This window comes from Ambystoma mexicanum, chromosome 10, assembly GCF_040938575.1.
Source record: "Ambystoma mexicanum isolate Mex_15411 chromosome 10, UKY_AmexF1_1, whole genome shotgun sequence".
NCBI lineage: Eukaryota > Metazoa > Chordata > Amphibia > Caudata > Ambystomatidae > Ambystoma > Ambystoma mexicanum.
In genome coordinates this window covers 1,632,715,905-1,632,733,973 of record NC_090932.1, presented here as the reverse complement: position 1 = coordinate 1,632,733,973, position 18,069 = coordinate 1,632,715,905, and the positions used below count along the sequence as shown (strand labels likewise).

Here is an 18,069-nt window from a genome sequence, read left to right as displayed (position 1 = left end):
GAAGGCGAAAAAGCATTACTAAGAGTACTTGTCTGTAATATAGTGAAACGTGTTTAAGGTGGTATAACCGAAAATGCAAATGCACAATTGTATATGAACGTATTGCTTCTATGCTCGTGAGTACACGATCCAACCTGATGCTACCTCACGTGTTATCGATCTATTGCCTTATGAATGATCAATATGCATTCAACTAATGTTATGTAATGTATGTGTCACTGCCAAACTTTTACAGCTACGTATGAAGAAACAAACGAATGTATAAACAATAGAAATGTGTAATCATCTTAATGCTACTAACTTTATTAACTGTTCCCTCGTATGATATATTGTACAGCACAGGTACAGAGACTCGCGTAAAGCCACAAGGCCATCTCCCCTCCTCCCGCCAAGGCCCGGCAGGGCTGGTGGTGCACGAGAAGCACAGCCTCACCTCCCTTCTTCTGCTGGACCCGCTTCAAGAATTCACCTCCCCCATATCCGAGGCTGCCATAGTCGGCCAAATGAATTATTTACAACCTGGTCCTAAACCCCACCGCCTCAAGGGGCCAGAGGTGTACCCTCGCTGATCCAGTAGTACTCCAGTTCACCCCAAGTTAATGAACCTTGGAGATAGGTATTCAACCCTGTACTAACATCTCATAGTAATGCCTCACCACATCTAACAGAACAGAACGACGAGGCAGCTCACCTTGTGCCCTCAGACCAGACACCCAGACTTATGACACCCGTTCAGCAGGTCAAAGGTAAAAGTGCACTGATGTATTGGTGAAGCTTCACATTGCATGTTGTTTCTCCGGTCTCCTATTATTTCTTAGAGTAACCTATTGTAGGATTTACAGGACAACTGGAATCGTCTAAAGGTTGAGTGTTTGTGTGTGTGTGGCCACAAGGGCAAAGTGTTAGTGCAGCCATCAATCATCGACTCAGACCGCGCCTGGCCTGGCAGCTCCACCCCGACGAGCCCAGCTGACCGGTCCACCCCATGTTGGCACCACGCGGATGTCCACCAATCCTGGAGCGGCTCATCAGTGTACAACCTATAGCTTAGTCGACGCCACTCAATCCCCGAGACGATGTGCCCCCCTATAGCTTACAGGATTTATGACGTGGTTTTGTAATAAATATGACTGTCTTTGCTATTGTCAGACAGAGCGCTCTCAGAGCTTGCAGTGTCCTTTGCATGCCCTACTTTGATTATATAAACCCCTTTTACATCACCCACACTTGTTCTTGGTCTCATTCCCTGTTCTTGGTCTCATTCCCTCCTTGGGTGTGTCCTTATTGCCTCTCATTGTGGGAAGGGTACTGCCTTTTGGGGACGCTTGCTTTCAATAGCAAGTACGGAAGGATCTGTGGGGCCGTGACCCTCAGGGTGTAATCTTCTCTGACCGGCACCACGTACCAAAACACTTCCACTTGTGACCGAAGCACATCAAGGTCGACGACGCTGAGGACGCTGAGGACCTCCCTGCAGTCCGCTGGTAACTCATACCCTCCAAACAGGAGCCAAGCCCTCTGGTTCAGCAATTCCTGGGTCGCGATTAAGGATTGCGCCTCCTTCTCTGGAGAGAAGATCCAGAACCAGTGGCAGCATGACCGAAGCCAACATTGACAGGCTGAGAAGGGCCGGATACCAAATCTGCCTCGGCATGCCGGTGCAATGAGTATCATCTTGCATTGAAACTGTCTGAGGGTGTTGATGACTCATAGGAGAAGAGGGAACAGAGGAAACAGGTACAGAAGAACAAGTTACTTTCTTGCCTGGTAACTGTCATGATCTCTGCTTCCAAAAGATCAGGGTTTTCCCAACTCCCTTGGAAGCAGATCCATAACCCAGGTTCCGAGTGCCAACCAGTCCCAATTGGGACCTTTTGGACCCAGTCCTGGCGCCAGTGGCACCAGGCTCATAAATATGCCCAGTCCCAGCGCTGGAAGCGCCAGGCTCATAATGCTTGGGTGGACTTACCTGCAGCAGACCATGCTGCTTACTTGCCTGCCAGTTGAGCCTCTGATCCTCTTCTGTTTGGAACTACTTTTCCTGTTGGGTGGGGCAGGAGCCACTCCCTAGATTCAGAACACTGGAACTCTTCTGGAAAGCAGGAACTCTTTTCTTACCTAGGCGTGGCTGTGGAAGGAGACACCTAAGCACTACAGGAGGCTATTTAAACCACACCCGATGGATGAATCTTGCTTTGCGTTATTCTGCATCCTCTGCAGCAGAACGCTCATCGTGTCTTCTGCATCTGATCCTGGGCCTAAGGAAAAAGGCTTACCATCCTGAATCCAGTCTTCAGCAACACCTATAAAGACAAGAAAGAACAGGTTAGCATTACGGTCTTCAGTGACAGCTCTTCACTTACCTGGTCCATCGGCTGTCACCAACGCCTCGCGCTGCATTCCGGCATCTGAAAGACAAAAGCTTACCAACTCTTCGCATGCTCCGGAGGCCTTCGGCGCTGCATCCCGCATCTGAAAGACAAAACAAGGTGCGTTTAAAGACATTGGGGAACTTTAATACTCACGTGCCATTACTCCTTTCCACATCTAACCCAGTGGGTATTCAGGCACCCTGCAGCCGCTCCGAACTTGTACCTGCAAAATAAAAAGACAGTTAGAGCGCATTGTGAAGCAGGCAACAAGCGCTTACTTACGTGCTTCCAGGCGCTTCTATTCATCACACGGGCTCCATCTTCAACTCACTTCAGCCAGTCATCCGCCATCGCCGGAACCCTGCAAAACAAGAAACATCATTACTAAAGACTTTAAAGACATTAGAATTACTCGAAACTTACCCTTCGTGCAGTAAACGACGGACAGCAGTCCTCTGAAGTCAAGAGGCCTGCTCCCCTTATCCAGTGAAGAAACTGGTTACAGCACCCTGCCCCGAGGCAGATGGAGAGCACGGCGTTCACTTACCTAAGGTGAGAGCGTTAACCTTTGGGGTTCCACAGGAGAAGAGAAAGGGAAGAAGAGAGAGACATTCAATAACCCAGTTCCTTAATCCCATATTTTCTATCTGCAGACATCTTACCCTTCGAGTCAGACATACAGTGCACAGAGGTCCAGCCCAAAGAGCCAGCCGTGTGTTACACATCACCTTTGAAGATATGGTATACGCCCAGTCAAGACCGGCGCCTCTACGGGAATCAGGTGAGCGTTACAGAACGCAAAGCCTACCACAAAACTCCCGTCCAGGCGCTATGGAAACCTCGGATACCGACCAGCTAGCCCAGTTACTTGGGGAACTAAGGGCAGAAGTGCATGCAGCCCGTCAGGAAACGAACGCTCTAAGAAGGGAACTGATTATTCCCAAGGAGCGAACAGATGATCTCGCTAGACAATTGCTACAGTCACAAGCCGGACAGACCCCGTTACCCGCATCTGGGGGAAATCTTCCTTCTACATCCTCTATGAATCCAGTGCAGATCAACCTACCTGGGAATGTACCTCTGGCTCCGCCGGAACGATTTTCTGGTGACCCAAAGAGGTTTGCAGTATTTATCAATCAGTGCCGGTTGCATTTCTTATACCGGCCAGCAGCCTTTCCAACTGATCAAGCTAAAGTAGCTTTCGTGCTTTCGTACCTTAGTGGCAATGCGGCAGACTGGTCGATCCCTCTAGTAAATCAAGATGATCCGGTCCTCCATGATTTTCAAGCTTTTCAGCTCAGTATGGAAAAACTGTTCGCAAAACATTCACAGGGGCAGGCCTTGGACAATGAGCTTCTTTCGTTGCGACAAGGTAATCAAGACCTTTTGGCTTATATTGCGTCTTTCAACAGACTGATAGTGGAAACTCAATGGCCTGAGGACAAAAGGATTACACTGTTTTATAGAGGTCTACGTGGAGAGCTCAAAGAGTGAATCCCCCACAAGATTGTTCGGACTATATAGACTTAGTCGTTCAAATAGATCACAGACTGCAGAACAGGAAGGCTGATCGTTCCAAGTTTGATGCTCGAGTAGTTTCCAAGCCGCCAACTCCTTCCAAAGGAGTAGACTCCGGGGAACCCATGCAAATAGGGGGTCTGAAAGGTCCTCTAACACAAAAGGAGCGGGAAAGGAGAAAACAGTTGCAATTATGCCTCTATTGCGGAAACTCAGGGCACTTTCTTCGAGACTGTCCGGTGAAACCTGCCAAGAAGGCAGTAGGAGCTGCAGTTACCAAAGTTACAAACTCTGAGCAGGGAAACGACCTCGCCCGACAAGAATAGAGGTCCTCTTGCCGAGCGTGAAAACCAGTTCCGTGACCTCGCATTTCGTGATACCTATGGTCCTCATTAGCCCTGATAATCCGGATCGATTACATGCAATTGAAGCTTACGTCGACAGCGGTGCCATCGGCAATTATGTGGATCATGAAATGGTTTTGAGGATGAATCTAACTCTTTGTCCCAAGGCTGTAAAGGACGTCATTACTACGGTGGATGGTACGGAGATAGCCTCCGGGCCAGTAACGCATACCACTCAAGAGGTGACGCTAGGAAGTCAAGATGGACACCATGAGAAGATCGTGTTCGATGTGATCAAGGCCCCTCAGTTTCAGATTATTCTAGGAATACCTTGGTTAGAGAAACACAATCCTCTGATCGATTGGCGAGCAAGAACGGTCCAGTTTCCAGAATGTGTCTCTACTTGTCACCCTCCACCTGGTGTTGCACTGGCAGCAATTTCTTCAGAGACTCCCCAGTTACCTCCTGAATACCTAGAATACCAAGATGTTTTCCGGAAGGATCAGGCTAACTCTCTACCTCCTCATAGGTCTTATGACTGCCAGATAGATCTGATACCTGGATCTACTCCTCCTTGTAGTAGAATTTATGCCCTCACCGAGCCTGAGAACCTTCACCTTCGACAATACCTGGATCAATACCTGGCAAATGGGTTTATTCGTCCTTCCAAGTTCCCTGCTTCTTCAGCTTTGTTCTTCGTTCCAAAAAAGGAAGGAGACCTTAGAACTTGTATAGATTATCGTTCCCTGAACCAGATCACCGTTAAGAATAGATATCCGTTACCTTTGATCCCTGAACTCCTGGACCAAGTCAGAAAAGCATGCATATATACAAAGCTGGATCTTAGAGGAGCTTACCACTTGGTACGAGTAAAAGAGGGCGATGAATGGAAGACGGTCTTCCGCACCAAGTATGGGCTATTTGAATATCAGGTCATGCCCTTTGGACTTTGCAACGCCCCGGCCGCCTTTCAATATTTTATGAACGATGTCCTCAGAGAGCTCATAGATGTGTGTGTTGTTGTTTACATTGACGACATCCTCGTTTATTCTTCATCGGAATCTGAACATAGGAAACACGTGAAAATGGTCCTCGAAAGATTGCGTCAACACAAACTTTTCGCTAAGTTGGAAAAATGTGTTTTCAACGTGACTGAAGTTGAATTCTTGGGATTCATATTATCACCTGGCGGAGTGCGTATGGATTCAAAGGTGGTCGATGCAGTTCTCAAATGGCCATCACCATCCTCCGTAAAAGGTGTGCAAAGCATGTTAGGCTTCGCTAACTTTTACCGCAGGTTTATCCCCGAATTCTCTCGAATAGTCCAGCCCATCACTGCCTTGTTAAAGAAAAACAAACGTTTTGAATGGTCTACCGAGGCGGAACAAGCATTCCAGGATTTGAAGACTAAATTTATCTCTGCACCAATCTTAAAACACCCTCGCCCCGAACTCCCCTACATCGTGGAAACTGATGCTTCAATCCTTGCCATGGGGGCAGTTCTATCACAAAAGGACCCGGTAACCAATCAGTTGCATCCCGTGGCATTTTGGTCCCGCAAATTCTCGCCTCCTGAAATCAATTACACGATTACTGACAAGGAATTTCTGGCTATCAAGTCTGCCTTTAAGGCTTGGAGGCATTATCTGCTGGGGGCCCGACACACCGTTACTGTGATTACGGATCACCGAAACCTGCAATATTTGAAAAGCGCAAAAGCCCAATCCTCTAGACAACTCCGTTGGGCATTATTCTTTGCCGAGTTTGACTTCATAATTACCTATCGACCTGGTACAAAGAACGGTAAAGCTGATGCCCTTTCTCGGATGGGAGTGGAAGAACACTTGATCAACCCTAAACCTGTACCAATCATTCCCGAACAAAGAATTCTGGGTGTAATCGCCACAGAATCCATAGAGGAAGTTAAGGATAAAGCCAGGCAACTTGTAACTCCAGCAGACATACAGAATTGGCATCTGCAGGGAAAGGACTTTGCAGTAAAGGACAACTTATTGTATTTCCAAGAACGATTATACCTACCCAGCACAGATTTACAGAAAAAAGTAATCTCTTGTTATCACGATTCTTTAATGGAAGGACATCCCGGTATGGCCAAGACCTCAGAAAAGATCAAGCGCTACTTCTGGTGGCCGTCTTGGAAAAAAGATATCAGAGACTTTATAATGTCCTGTGGAGTATGCGCCCAAAACAAGAGTCAAAAGGAAAGACCAGCAGGCCTCTTACGCCCTATTGACATCCCACCTCGCCCTTGGCATACGCTTTCTATGGACTTCATCACCGATCTACCTCCATGCTCCGGATACAATACGATTCTAGTAATCGTGGACTTATTCTCCAAGATGGCGCATTTCATTCCGCTCAAAGGCTTGCCAACAGCAGCAACTCTGGCCCGAGAATTTCTCGAAAACATCGTCCGACTGCACGGTTTTCCTTCGGTTCTAATTTCGGATCGAGGTAGTCAATTTATTTCTCATTTTTGGCGAAGTTGCTGTCGGTCGGCTCAAATTGATGTGAGACTATCGACCAGTCACCACCCTCAGACCGACGGACAAACCGAGAGGACCAATCAAACTCTGGAACAGTATTTACGCTGCATGCTGCAACAAACTGAAAAAACTTGGAAAGACATCCTTTGGATAGCCGAATATGCCTACAATAACTCTGTCCATTCCGGAACTGGGAAAACCCCGTTTTTTCTTTTGTACGGCAGTCACCCTCGAACCTCGGAGTTGGATCCCCTCCAAGATCTTGAAACACCAGCAGTAGACTACCTGCATTCTACAATCACCCAAGCCTTTAAGGAAGCTGTTTCTCACCTTCAAAGGGCTAAAGAACAATACAAGAAAGGAGCAGATCAACATCGGAAGGAAGCCCCTCAATATCAAGTAGGGGATCAAGTCTGGTTATCCACCAAATATCTACCTCTAAAAGGGCCACGCACATTCAACCCAAGATACCTTGGTCCCTATTCCATCACTACCATAGTAAACCCAGTAGCGGTCAAGTTGGACTTGCCCCTGCACATGAAGATACATCCGGTCTTCCACGTCTCTCTATTAAAACCTGTGCAACCTCAAACCCGACTAACTAAATCTCCAAAACCTATCCTAGTTGATGGAGAACTCGAGTTTGAAGTCAAAAGCATGCTGGACTCCAAGATCTCCAAATCTAAACTATTTTACCTAATTGACTGGAAAGGCTACGGCCCCCAAGAGAGATCCTGGGAACCTGCTGAATATGTCCACGCTCCTCGCCTAATCAAAGGATTTCACCGAACATTTCCTGACAAGCCAAAACCCCCGGAGAAGCCCGGTTTGGGAGGGGCCTTGAGGGGGGGGTACTGTCATGATCTCTGCTTCCAAAAGATCAGGGTTTTCCTAACTCCCTTGGAAGCAGATCCATAACCCAGGTTCCGAGTGCCAACCAGTCCCAATTGGGACCTTTTGGACCCAGTCCTGGCGCCAGTGGCACCAGGCTCATAAATATGCCCAGTCCCAGCGCTGGAAGCGCCGGGCTCATAATGCTTGGGTGGACTTACCTGCAGCAGACCATGCTGCTTACTTGCCTGCCAGTTGAGCCTCTGATCCTCTTCTGTTTGGAACTACTTTTCCTGTTGGGTGGGGCAGGAGCCACTCCCTAGATTCAGAACACTGGAACTCTTCTGGAAAGCAGGAACTCTTTTCTTACCTAGGCGTGGCTGTGGAAGGAGACACCTAAGCACTACAGGAGGCTATTTAAACCACACCCGATGGATGAATCTTGCTTTGCGTTATTCTGCATCCTCTGCAGCAGAACGCTCATTGTGTCTTCTGCATCTGATCCTGGGCCTAAGGAAAAAGGCTTACCATCCTGAATCCAGTCTTCAGCAACACCTATAAAGACAAGAAAGAACAGGTTAGCATTACAGTCTTCAGTGACAGCTCTTCACTTACCTGGTCCATCGGCTGTCACCAACGCCTCGCGCTGCATTCCGGCATCTGAAAGACAAAGGCTTACCTACTCTTCGTGCGCTCCGGAGGTCTTCACACTGCATTCCGGCATCTGAAAGACAAAAGCTTACCAACTCTTCGCATGCTCCGGAGGCCTTCGGCGCTGCATCCCGCATCTGAAAGACAAAACAAGGTGCGTTTAAAGACATTGGGGAACTTTAATACTCACGTGCCATTACTCCTTTCCACATCTAACCCAGTGGGTATTCAGGCACCCTGCAGCCGCTCCGAACTTGTACCTGCAAAATAAAAAGACAGTTAGAGCGCATTGTGAAGCAGGCAACAAGCGCTTACTTACGTGCTTCCAGGCGCTTCTATTCATCACACGGGCTCCATCTTGAACTCACTTCAGCCCGTCATCCGCCATCGCCGGAACCCTGCAAAACAAGAAACATCATTACTAAAGACTTTAAAGACATTAGAATTACTCGAAACTTACCGTTCGTGCAGTAAACGACGGACAGCAGTCCTCTGAAGTCAAGAGGCCTGCTCCCCTTATCCAGTGAAGAAACTGGTTACAGCACCCTGCCCAGAGGCAGATGGAGAGCACGGCGTTCACTTACCTAAGGTGAGAGCGTTAACCTTTGGGGTTCTACAGGAGAAGAGAAAGGGAAGAAGAGAGAGACATTCAATAACCCAGTTCCTTAATCCCATATTTTCTATCTGCAGACATCTTACCCTTCGAGTCAGACATACAGTGCACAGAGGTCCAGCCCAAAGAGCCAGCCGTGTGTTACACATCACCTTTGAAGATACGGTATACGCCCAGTCAAGACCGGCGCCTCTACGGGAATCAGGTGAGCGTTACAGTAACGTTCTTTCGATGGGATGTTCCTCCGAACGTTACCAGGTAAGAAAGTACCTTGTTCATTCGAGGGGATTGTGTCCTCTGACGTATTCTACATCTTTGACAGACTCCCAAAGCAGTGCCAACGTAAGGAGGTGAGAAAAGAATTTAGAATTTATTAGAATGCCCAATCAACTTGCAGACTAGAGGACTGTCTTGCCAAAGGCCAAATCTTGCCCATGGATAGAGCCCAGGGAATAATGTTTCACAAAAGTATGGACAGAGGCCCATGTGGCTGCTTCGCAAATATTGCGAATCGGAACACCCCTCTGTAGTGCAGTGGAGGCAGCCATACCTCTAGTAGAATGAGCCGTAAGCCTACAGGAGGGTCCTTTCCCGCCAAACGATAGCACTCAGAGATCGTCAAAATGATCCATCTAGACAAGGTCTGCTTGGAAACAGCCTGATCTAAACGCCTCCCAGCGTAACCAATAAAAAGCTGATCATCCCCTCTGACCCGGGACATCCGTGAGATAAAAACTCAAAGCTCTCCTAGGGTCCAACCTATGGAGCCTCTCCTCTTCCTTACCAAGATGTGGAGGAGGACAGAATGCCAGAAGAACTACCTTCTGGCTCAGATGGAATTCCGACACGACCTTCGGAAGAAAAGAAGGACGAACCCTTAGGACAACCCTGTCCTTATGGAACACAGTGAAGGGTGGTTTGGCGGAAAGTGCCTGCAACTCACTCACTCCGCGAGCGGAAGTAACCGCAACTAAAAATACAGTCTGAAAGGACAACAGTCTCAATGGAAAAGAATGTAATGGCTCAAACGGAGCTCCCATTAGGAACATTAAAACCAAATTCAAATCCCATCCCGGCACCTGGAAAGGCGACGGTGGAAACACATAAGTTAGCCCTTTTAGAAACTGAGATATCAAAGGGATTTTAAAATAAGAACATTCCTCAGACGAGCGATTAAATATGGACAGCGCCGCCAGGTAACCCTTAATGGTACCCACATGCAGGCCGTTGTGGGCTAAAGAAAGCAAAAAAGACAAAACCAAAGGAATGGAACATTGGAAAGGATCCACATTCTGTACCCTGCGCCAGTCACAGAACCTCTTCCAACGGTACAGGGATTTTGTTGCGGGCCTTCTGGCAGAAAGCAACACCTCCATCACGTCTTCAGGGATGTCCCAATCCTTATATCTCAGCCTTTCAGATACCAAGCATGAAGGCTGGGAGACTTGACCTCTGGATGGAGAACTCGACCCTCCTCCAGTGAGAGCAGATCGTCTCGGTAGGGAAGACGACGTGGAGGTTAAATGGACATGTCTAGAAGATCCGGGTACCACGCTCTCCTGGCCCACGCCGGAGCAATGAGGATCATCCGGGAACCGAACCTCCGCAACACCAGCGGAATGACGGGGACCGGAGGGAACGCGTACAGCAGTGGGAAGGACCACTCCACTACGAACGCGTCCCATAAGGCTCCTCTTGGAGGAAATTCCTGCAGCCAGAATCTCTCGCACTTCCGGTTGACACTGGTGGCGAAGAGATCCACTTGTGGGGTTCCCCAAAGGGTGAAGATCTCCAAAAGAACTTCCTGAGCCAGCTCCCACTTGTGAGAGACCGTGCTCTGCCTGCTCAGAGCGTCAGCCACCACGAAAAGAACCAGAGCTGCATCGCCTCCCTGCACAGTGGGAGTGACCCTGCCCCCCTCTTTTGGCATGGCCACTGTATTGTCTATCATAATCAGGACATTCTTCCCCCGCACAGATGGCAGAAAGCATTCAGGGCTAGCCTGATAACCCGCAGCTCTAACAGACTGATGTGGAGTCAGGACTCCGACGGAGACCAACGACCGCTGGCTGTCAGCTCGTTGGCATGAGCTCCCCAACCCGTGAGGGATGCGTCCGTCACGATTGTCACCTCCGGCCCTGGTTGCCAAAACAGAGCCCCTCTGAACAGATTTCCTCCGACGGCCCACCACAGAAGGTCCTGGGCGACCAAGGGTGGAATCTGAACGGGATCCGACATCTTGCCGGAGAACTGTGACCACTGCATCTTGAGTGCCCACTGCAGGGATCTCATCCGCACCCTGGCCTCTGGCACCAGTAAAATGCAGGATGCCATGAGACCGAGCAAACTCAAGAACTCGAATGCCGGGAGACTCTGGGCACATTGGAATTTGTCCACCATCTGCAGAATGTGATGAGCCCTCACCTGGGGAGGCGAACATTGCCCAGGGATGTGTCTAGCACTGCTCTGATGTACTGGAGCCGCTGGGTAGGTGTCACATGAGACTTCTTTAAGTTGAGGGAGAAGCCCAGTTTTTGAAGGGAGTGGCAGTTGAAGTACAGATGATCCAGGACTTGCTCGGGAGAGCGCGCCCTGATCAACCAATTGTCCAGGTAGGGGTAGACATGAATCCCCCCTTTCCTGAGATGTGCTGCCACCACCACCACCATCAGCTTGGCGGAGATCAATCCGAACGGCAGGACCCGAAACTGAAAATGCGAGTCGCCAGGAACTTCCTGTGCTTGGAACTTCCTGTGCTTGGGATGAATCGGCACATGAAAGTAAGCATGCTTGAGGTCGAGAGACACCAACCAATCCTGAAGTTGAAGGGCCTGGAGGACTTGAGAAAGAGTAACCATCTTGAACTTGTCCTTCCTGTGGAGCTTAGTCAAACCACGCAAGTCCAGGATGGGTCTCAATCCTCCGTCTTTTTTCGGGATCAAAAAATATGGAGAATACCATCCCTTGTTCCTCTCCGCTACAGGTACCAGTTCTATGGCACCTTTCTCCAGCAGGGATATGATTTCCTGTTCAAGGAGCGGATCCGGATGCTTCAAAGAGAGCTTCCCCGGCGGATTATCGGGAGGCCTCTGCCGGAAAGGAAGACAGTAGCCATGGGCTATGATCTCCAGAACCCACATATCTGAAGTAATGGCATGCCATTCTACAAGATGCTGCGCCAGCCTTCCCCCCACTGGCGAACCATGGGACATGGCCTGAGCGGTAGCGGCTGCGGCAGTGCCTGAGGGCAAGGATGCAACTGCCCAAGCAGCTTTGGCACCTTGATTACCTTGTTTTCCACCTCTGGTACTCCTCCGTTGGCCCCTTTCACTGGAAGCTCCCCTCGATCTACCAAAGGAAGAGTACTATTGAAAGGAACCTCCCCTCCATTGCTGTCCCCTAGGATGAAAAGGCGGAGGTTGACGTACTGCAGCGCTCAAGGACTTCGCTGCAGCTTTGGAGGTCTGCAACCTCTCAAGGCTCTCATCAGCCTTGCTGTCAAAAAGATGGACACCATCAAAGGGCATGTTGAGAAGCCGGGACTGTACATCAGGAGCAAACCCTGACTTCCGCAACCACGCAAACCTACGCATCACAGTGCTCGCCGCCATGGACCGTCCAGACCCGACAATTTCACACATGGCATCCTTGCCATCCGGAGCGAGGGCAAGAAAACCATCCCGTTCCTCCCCTTCGGGAATACATTCACAGAGTGTGTGTGAATCTTGCAAGGGCACAAACGGAGTTGGCTGCCTTTAAAGCCATACCCCCAGAAGAAAATACCTTCTTCGCCCAACCATCAAAGCGCTTGTCGTCCCTATCAGGAGGGATCGTAGGGTACGCAGCCTGCTTTGCTGGGGCCGTAGCCACCTGCATCACCAAACTCTCCGGAGTAGAGTATGTAGGCAAGTAGCAGGGGTCACCACTGGCTGGGTGGTATTTTTTCGGCAACAACTTATTCACTGCCGGGAGACTCTCCGGAGCAGTCCAAGCCACTGCCACCCTTCTTTGTAAAGCCATATGAAAAGGCAACACCGGGTCAGTGGGTGGACCTTGGTCCAATATATCCGTCAGGTCATCCTGCAGAAAATCCACAGGTGGGGCAGACCACCCCCGATACTCCGTCACCCTTGACATGAGGCGCCTATACGAGGACTCAGCATGTGTACCAGGCTCAGGCCTGCCAAACTCAACCTCCGGGGAGGTATCAAGACCACTGGCGTCAAGTAAAGATTGACGAAGGTCTTCCAGTTGGCCATGACCAAGGGTTGGAACAAGTCCACCCTGGGAGGAGGAACAGAGTATGGGTCAAACATAGGCCGCACAGACCTTCTTGGAGCTTCCACAGCTCTCCAGGGCACCTCTGGCAAATTTTCCTCAAAAGGCGTTGAGGGCGCCGATGGAAGTGGCGTCGACGTCGACCGAGGCGCCGATGACTTTGACAACCGCTTTGAGGCCAGAGCCCCAAGCATGTCCTTCGAATGCCTCGGCGCCAATGGCGTCGACGACTTTCTTGGAGCTGGAGCCTTGAGCAAGTCCCTCGACGGACATGGCGCCGAGGACCGGGACCTGAAGCGGGCACGGTGGCCATCATCCTTGTCCGATCGGGACCACGACGGTTCCCGATGATCGCGCCTACCGCCCGAGCCCGAAGGCGTGCGAGCGGTGGCTCTAGCGCGTTCCTTGCCGGCTTCTCTCGAAGGCGCGGATGGAAAGGTGCCCTGCAATTCAAAAAAATCGCCATCATCTGCCGGTGGAATTCATCCCTTTTGGCCAGCGAAAAGTGTTTCGTGGGACAAGCCACCCGCCGTCCGGCAGATGAGGACGGGAAAGGCGACCGGTGACGGTGCTTCCGTGAATTCCTCGAAGAGGCAGAGGAATGACGGGACCCACTCCTAGAACAAGGACCCCCTGGACTTACACCGACGCAGAGAGTCGCCCCTTGAATCGTCAGTCGAAAGTCCAGCGGATTTCGACTTACAGGGTTTGGAAACCCTACCTCCCGACAACTTCTTCCGCTCCCGCAAGGCCTTCGACGTAAAAGACTGGCAATCATCGCAGTCATCGGTGGCGTGGCTCTCGCCGAGGCCCCAGAGGCAGACTGTGTGCCGGTCCGTAAGAGACATCTTGCAACCGCAGTCCCGACACTTCTTGAAGCCCGACTTCGGCTTCGGAGTAGCAGAAGACAAAGACATATTTCTCGAACAACAATAGAAGAACCGAGGCGTGCCGAGATTCCGAAGCGAACACGTTCGCAGAAAAAACAGAACTGAGGCTACGGGCGTTGTGCGTCCTACATAGAACATCCGGTGACGTCGACCGTCGGAGGAGGTCCTTGAGGGAGCGTGTCGACGTCATCGACGCAGGATGCCTACACTGAAAACGTTTTCTGAAGCAGCACAGCTGTGGTAATCATTGTCAAAGATGTGGAATACGTCGGAGGACACAATCCCCTCAAAACAGCCCTTCCCACGGGAAGGAGAACAAGTCCCCCAGGCTCCTAGGTTGGTGGAATCTGCTGGCAAATGTCTGCCATTTGGAGTTTGCCTCCGTCGCGAACAGATCAATCTGGGGTCTGCCCCATGTGACGAACAGGCAGTCCACCTGATCCTAACAAAGCTCCCACAGGTGGCAGGAGCGCAGTTCCCTGCTGATGGAGTCTGCAATGGTGTTCTTAACTCCCGCCAAGTGGAGAGGGACGAGGAACATCCCCTGGCGTGCAGACGTCTGGTGTGCGCTTCCCAACCCTCCCGGGAGGCCTCTGTGGTAAACGTCTCCTGGTATGGGGGGGTTTGAAACCCTGTGCCTTGGGCGATGTTGAAGCAGACGCCCCACTATCCTATCGCCTGATGGAACTCTTCTTTGAGCGAGATCTTGTCCGTGAAGCTTCCGGACACCTGTATCCAGCGGTCATCCAGGAATTGCTGTAGGGGTCGTATCTGCAACCTGCAGAGACGGATGGGGTAGATGCAGGATGACATGTCCTGTAATGACTTGATGGCCCGCACTGTGGCCGTCTTCGCCGACGACAAACCGTTGCACATTTCCTTGAATGGCTGCTAGCCTCTCCTCCTAGGGCGACGCAAGGCAAGACACTCTATCGAGTCTGGCGCCTAGGAACAGCGCGTTCTGAGATGGCTTTAACCAGGATTTAGGATAGTTGACAGAGAATCCCAGATCCATCAGTAGCCGGACGGTTGTCTCTGTGCCCGTCAGCCAACTCCCACAAGCGGGCGCATATCAGCCAGTCGTCCAGGTATGGGTATACGTGTATGCCCTATAGACGCAGATGGACTGCCACTGGTGGCAGGCATTTTGTGAACACTGCGGGGGCCGACTTCAAGACGAAAGGTAGGGCCCTGAACTGGTAGTGCTGTCCCTGCTCCATGAACCATAGAAACTTTTGATGTTTCTTGTGAATGGGGACGTGGAAATAGGCGTCCTCCAGGACCAACGACATCAAGAAGTCTCCTTTTTCCAGTTCGCTGAGCATGTGTTGCAACGTGACCATCCTGAACTTTTGGGACTTTAGGCATTTGTTCAGACGTCGTAGGTCTAGGTTGGGCCTCCAGCCCCCGATCTTCTTTCAGACTAGAAACTATCTGGCATAGACTTCGAAGGCCAGGAACCGTTGGCCCCTTTTTGCAGCATGGCTCGTACCTCTTCCAGAAGCTGCGGGATGTGCTGCTCCTGACGGGGAGCCAGAGGGATCCGCGGACACCTTCGCTGGGGTGGGCTTCAGGGGTGGGCTGCTACGTGAACTCTGCCACTTCCCAGGCATTGAGCAAATACAAGACTTCTGTGGCGGTTCCAGAGAAAGCAGGCTGCTCTATGATGAATGACATTAAGCTATTGCCCCATGAGGACAGTTACATGAAAACATGGACAATGATAGAACATTGCTGCTCGAAGGTAGATGACCTGATAGAGTACATATTGAGAGCCCCAGACTAAGGAATTGTAACACAAAGGGGAATTGCAGTGCCTCAAGAGCAGAAGGAGAGCGGTGGGAGGGCTGCCTGAATGCTGCAAGAAACACCAGCTACCAGTATATGGACTGGGGTTTGCAAGGGAAGAATGGGTCGAAAGCTGCAGGGATGCATAGCACAAGTGCTCCTGGTAGTTCCAGTGGAGATGGTGCAGAGAGAGAATGATGAATACATCAAGGAGTGGCAGGAAGGCTAAGCTGCTCCGATGGGTAGAAAACAAGGCAGGCCTCTGTCCAGAATGCCCTCGAGAACAATGGCACTACATTGCCCGGAGGGAGGTTAAGTAAGGATTGGAGAGAGAGAGAAGGCTGCAGACATCTCAAGGGTACATGGCACGAGAGGAGGCAACAATATTCGCAGACCAACATTGCGCTTGAGGCTCACATGCAGGTGCCACCCAAATGGAGGAGAAGAATGTGCCCTGGGGCCATTGTGCACACCAGGCTTGATGGTGCCCCAGAAAAACACAGAAGTGGATGGATTCCCCATACTGGAAAAACAGCGGAAGAAGAAGAAGTAGTCAGGGGGAGAAGAGATTGCTGAAGCTGCGCAGGGTGAAGAGGAGGAGATGACCGGAACATGAACCAACCCAGAAGGAGCTCAATCGACCTGAGGGTGTGGCAAAGTTGTGGAACCACAAGACACCCATCAGTGGGAAGGGGCTTAGAGTATGTGAGGTCAAGACATTCTGGACCAGTGGGGGGATTGTTGAGGGGACTGCAACCCCCCCCCAGCATACCCTCAAGATGACACCCACTGAAGCAGCCCCACAGACCATAACAGGATGACATCACCAGAGTAATCATGAAGTGGCGACATAGCTGAACACACGAGACATTAGCCAGGTGCAAAAGAACACACGTGAACTACTTGCAGAAACCTCAAAGCAACTAGCATGAATAGCTAAGAAAATACAGATGGCAGCTAGAGCTGCAGTGAAGTGAATGGAAGCCATTGGAAAGGCTCAAACACCGGAAGGGGCCTCACACACTCATTTCCCTAAGAAACGCAAAGCAGAGCTGGCAATGCAGTCGCCGTGCCCAACCTTGTCAAGGACGCTGGAAGAGAGTTTCGAGTCACCAAGAACACCTGCAAGGGCTGGAAGCTGACATTCTTCATAAATAAAAGCCGAAAGCTCAATTCTGCAGTTCCTAGACACGTGATCTGTACCTGGGGAACTAGGCCCATTCATCCGAAGCAAGAAGGAACTGTTTTGTTCCTATCAAACTGATGACGGAAGATGGAAAAATGAAACCCAGCATGAAGCTGGAGGCTGGAATGTCCTTGCTCTGGGCCAGAGGAGTCAGAGAGGGGGTTACATTGGTGGGAAACAGGCGGGACCCTGAAGCCATTCTCTACACCCATTATTGTGCCCACATGCTTGTAAAAGTCGAGAAGGCTCACACAGGGTTACTGTGGGTGGTGCCAGGTGGAGCTAGCCGATATGGCCACTCTAATCAGATCAAGCTCCAGAAATGTAACTTTTTGATTGTGATGTAACGGTGGAACAAAACCTCGCTACTAGCCTCTAATGAATTAACAGAGTGCATTTGGACACTGCAGAAATCCATGTGCCTAGCCCTGATTTTGAATTCATAAAAGCAGTAATTTGTCACATTTCTGGACTCCTCGATTTCGATTTATCTTGAGCCAACCTCAGGTTTTTAATTCCACTTTAAGAAGGTCATCATTTTTTTACAGACACTTGCACCATAATCAAATGTGTACCTTTGGGAGAGGGGTCCACATAATCCAGAACTGCGACTTTCTTTCCAAACTTGGCAGCTGTTTAGGAAAATAAAATATGGTTACCAGTTGTATAGGAAAATACAATGTAAATTAACTTTTTCATGTCACAAAATAAACCGAAATACTGTTAAGCAGACTGAAAAGCTTAAAAAAGGCACTGAGCTTTTGTTTCATAGTTCTTATAAATTGCTAATTTTCAAAAGTCGAAATGAAATAGGAGAGAGCAGAAAATGTTTTGTTTGGTGAGCAGTGCAGAGGGATGAAATAGAGACCACGTAGAAGGAAAGCAATAACCAATGTGTATGTCCCCAATCCGCGCCCACCTCACACAAACTCACTTCCCAAAACTGCACTAAAATCTGAACTGGGGTAACAATAAAAAATACCATAGCAGAGCTAAACTAGGTAATTGAGAAGACCATACAAAATGCAATTCTTTCTTTATTTAGACAGATTCCTTTATTTTTTGGTATTCTGTTTTCTTGATTTTTGAAT

The 18,069-nt window shown here is 49.9% G+C and overlaps 1 protein-coding gene across 1 annotated transcript in view; it reads right to left on the bottom strand.

The window, feature by feature from the left end:
* The window catches only part of TXNRD2 (thioredoxin reductase 2), a 1,379,521-nt gene that overhangs the window by 1,307,293 nt on the left and 54,159 nt on the right, over positions 1-18,069 (bottom strand). Inside the window, exon 3 of the mRNA XM_069620040.1 lies at positions 17,554-17,610. Coding sequence (XP_069476141.1) covers positions 17,554-17,610 — 57 coding nt within the window. The remainder of the gene's footprint in view (positions 1-17,553; positions 17,611-18,069) is intronic.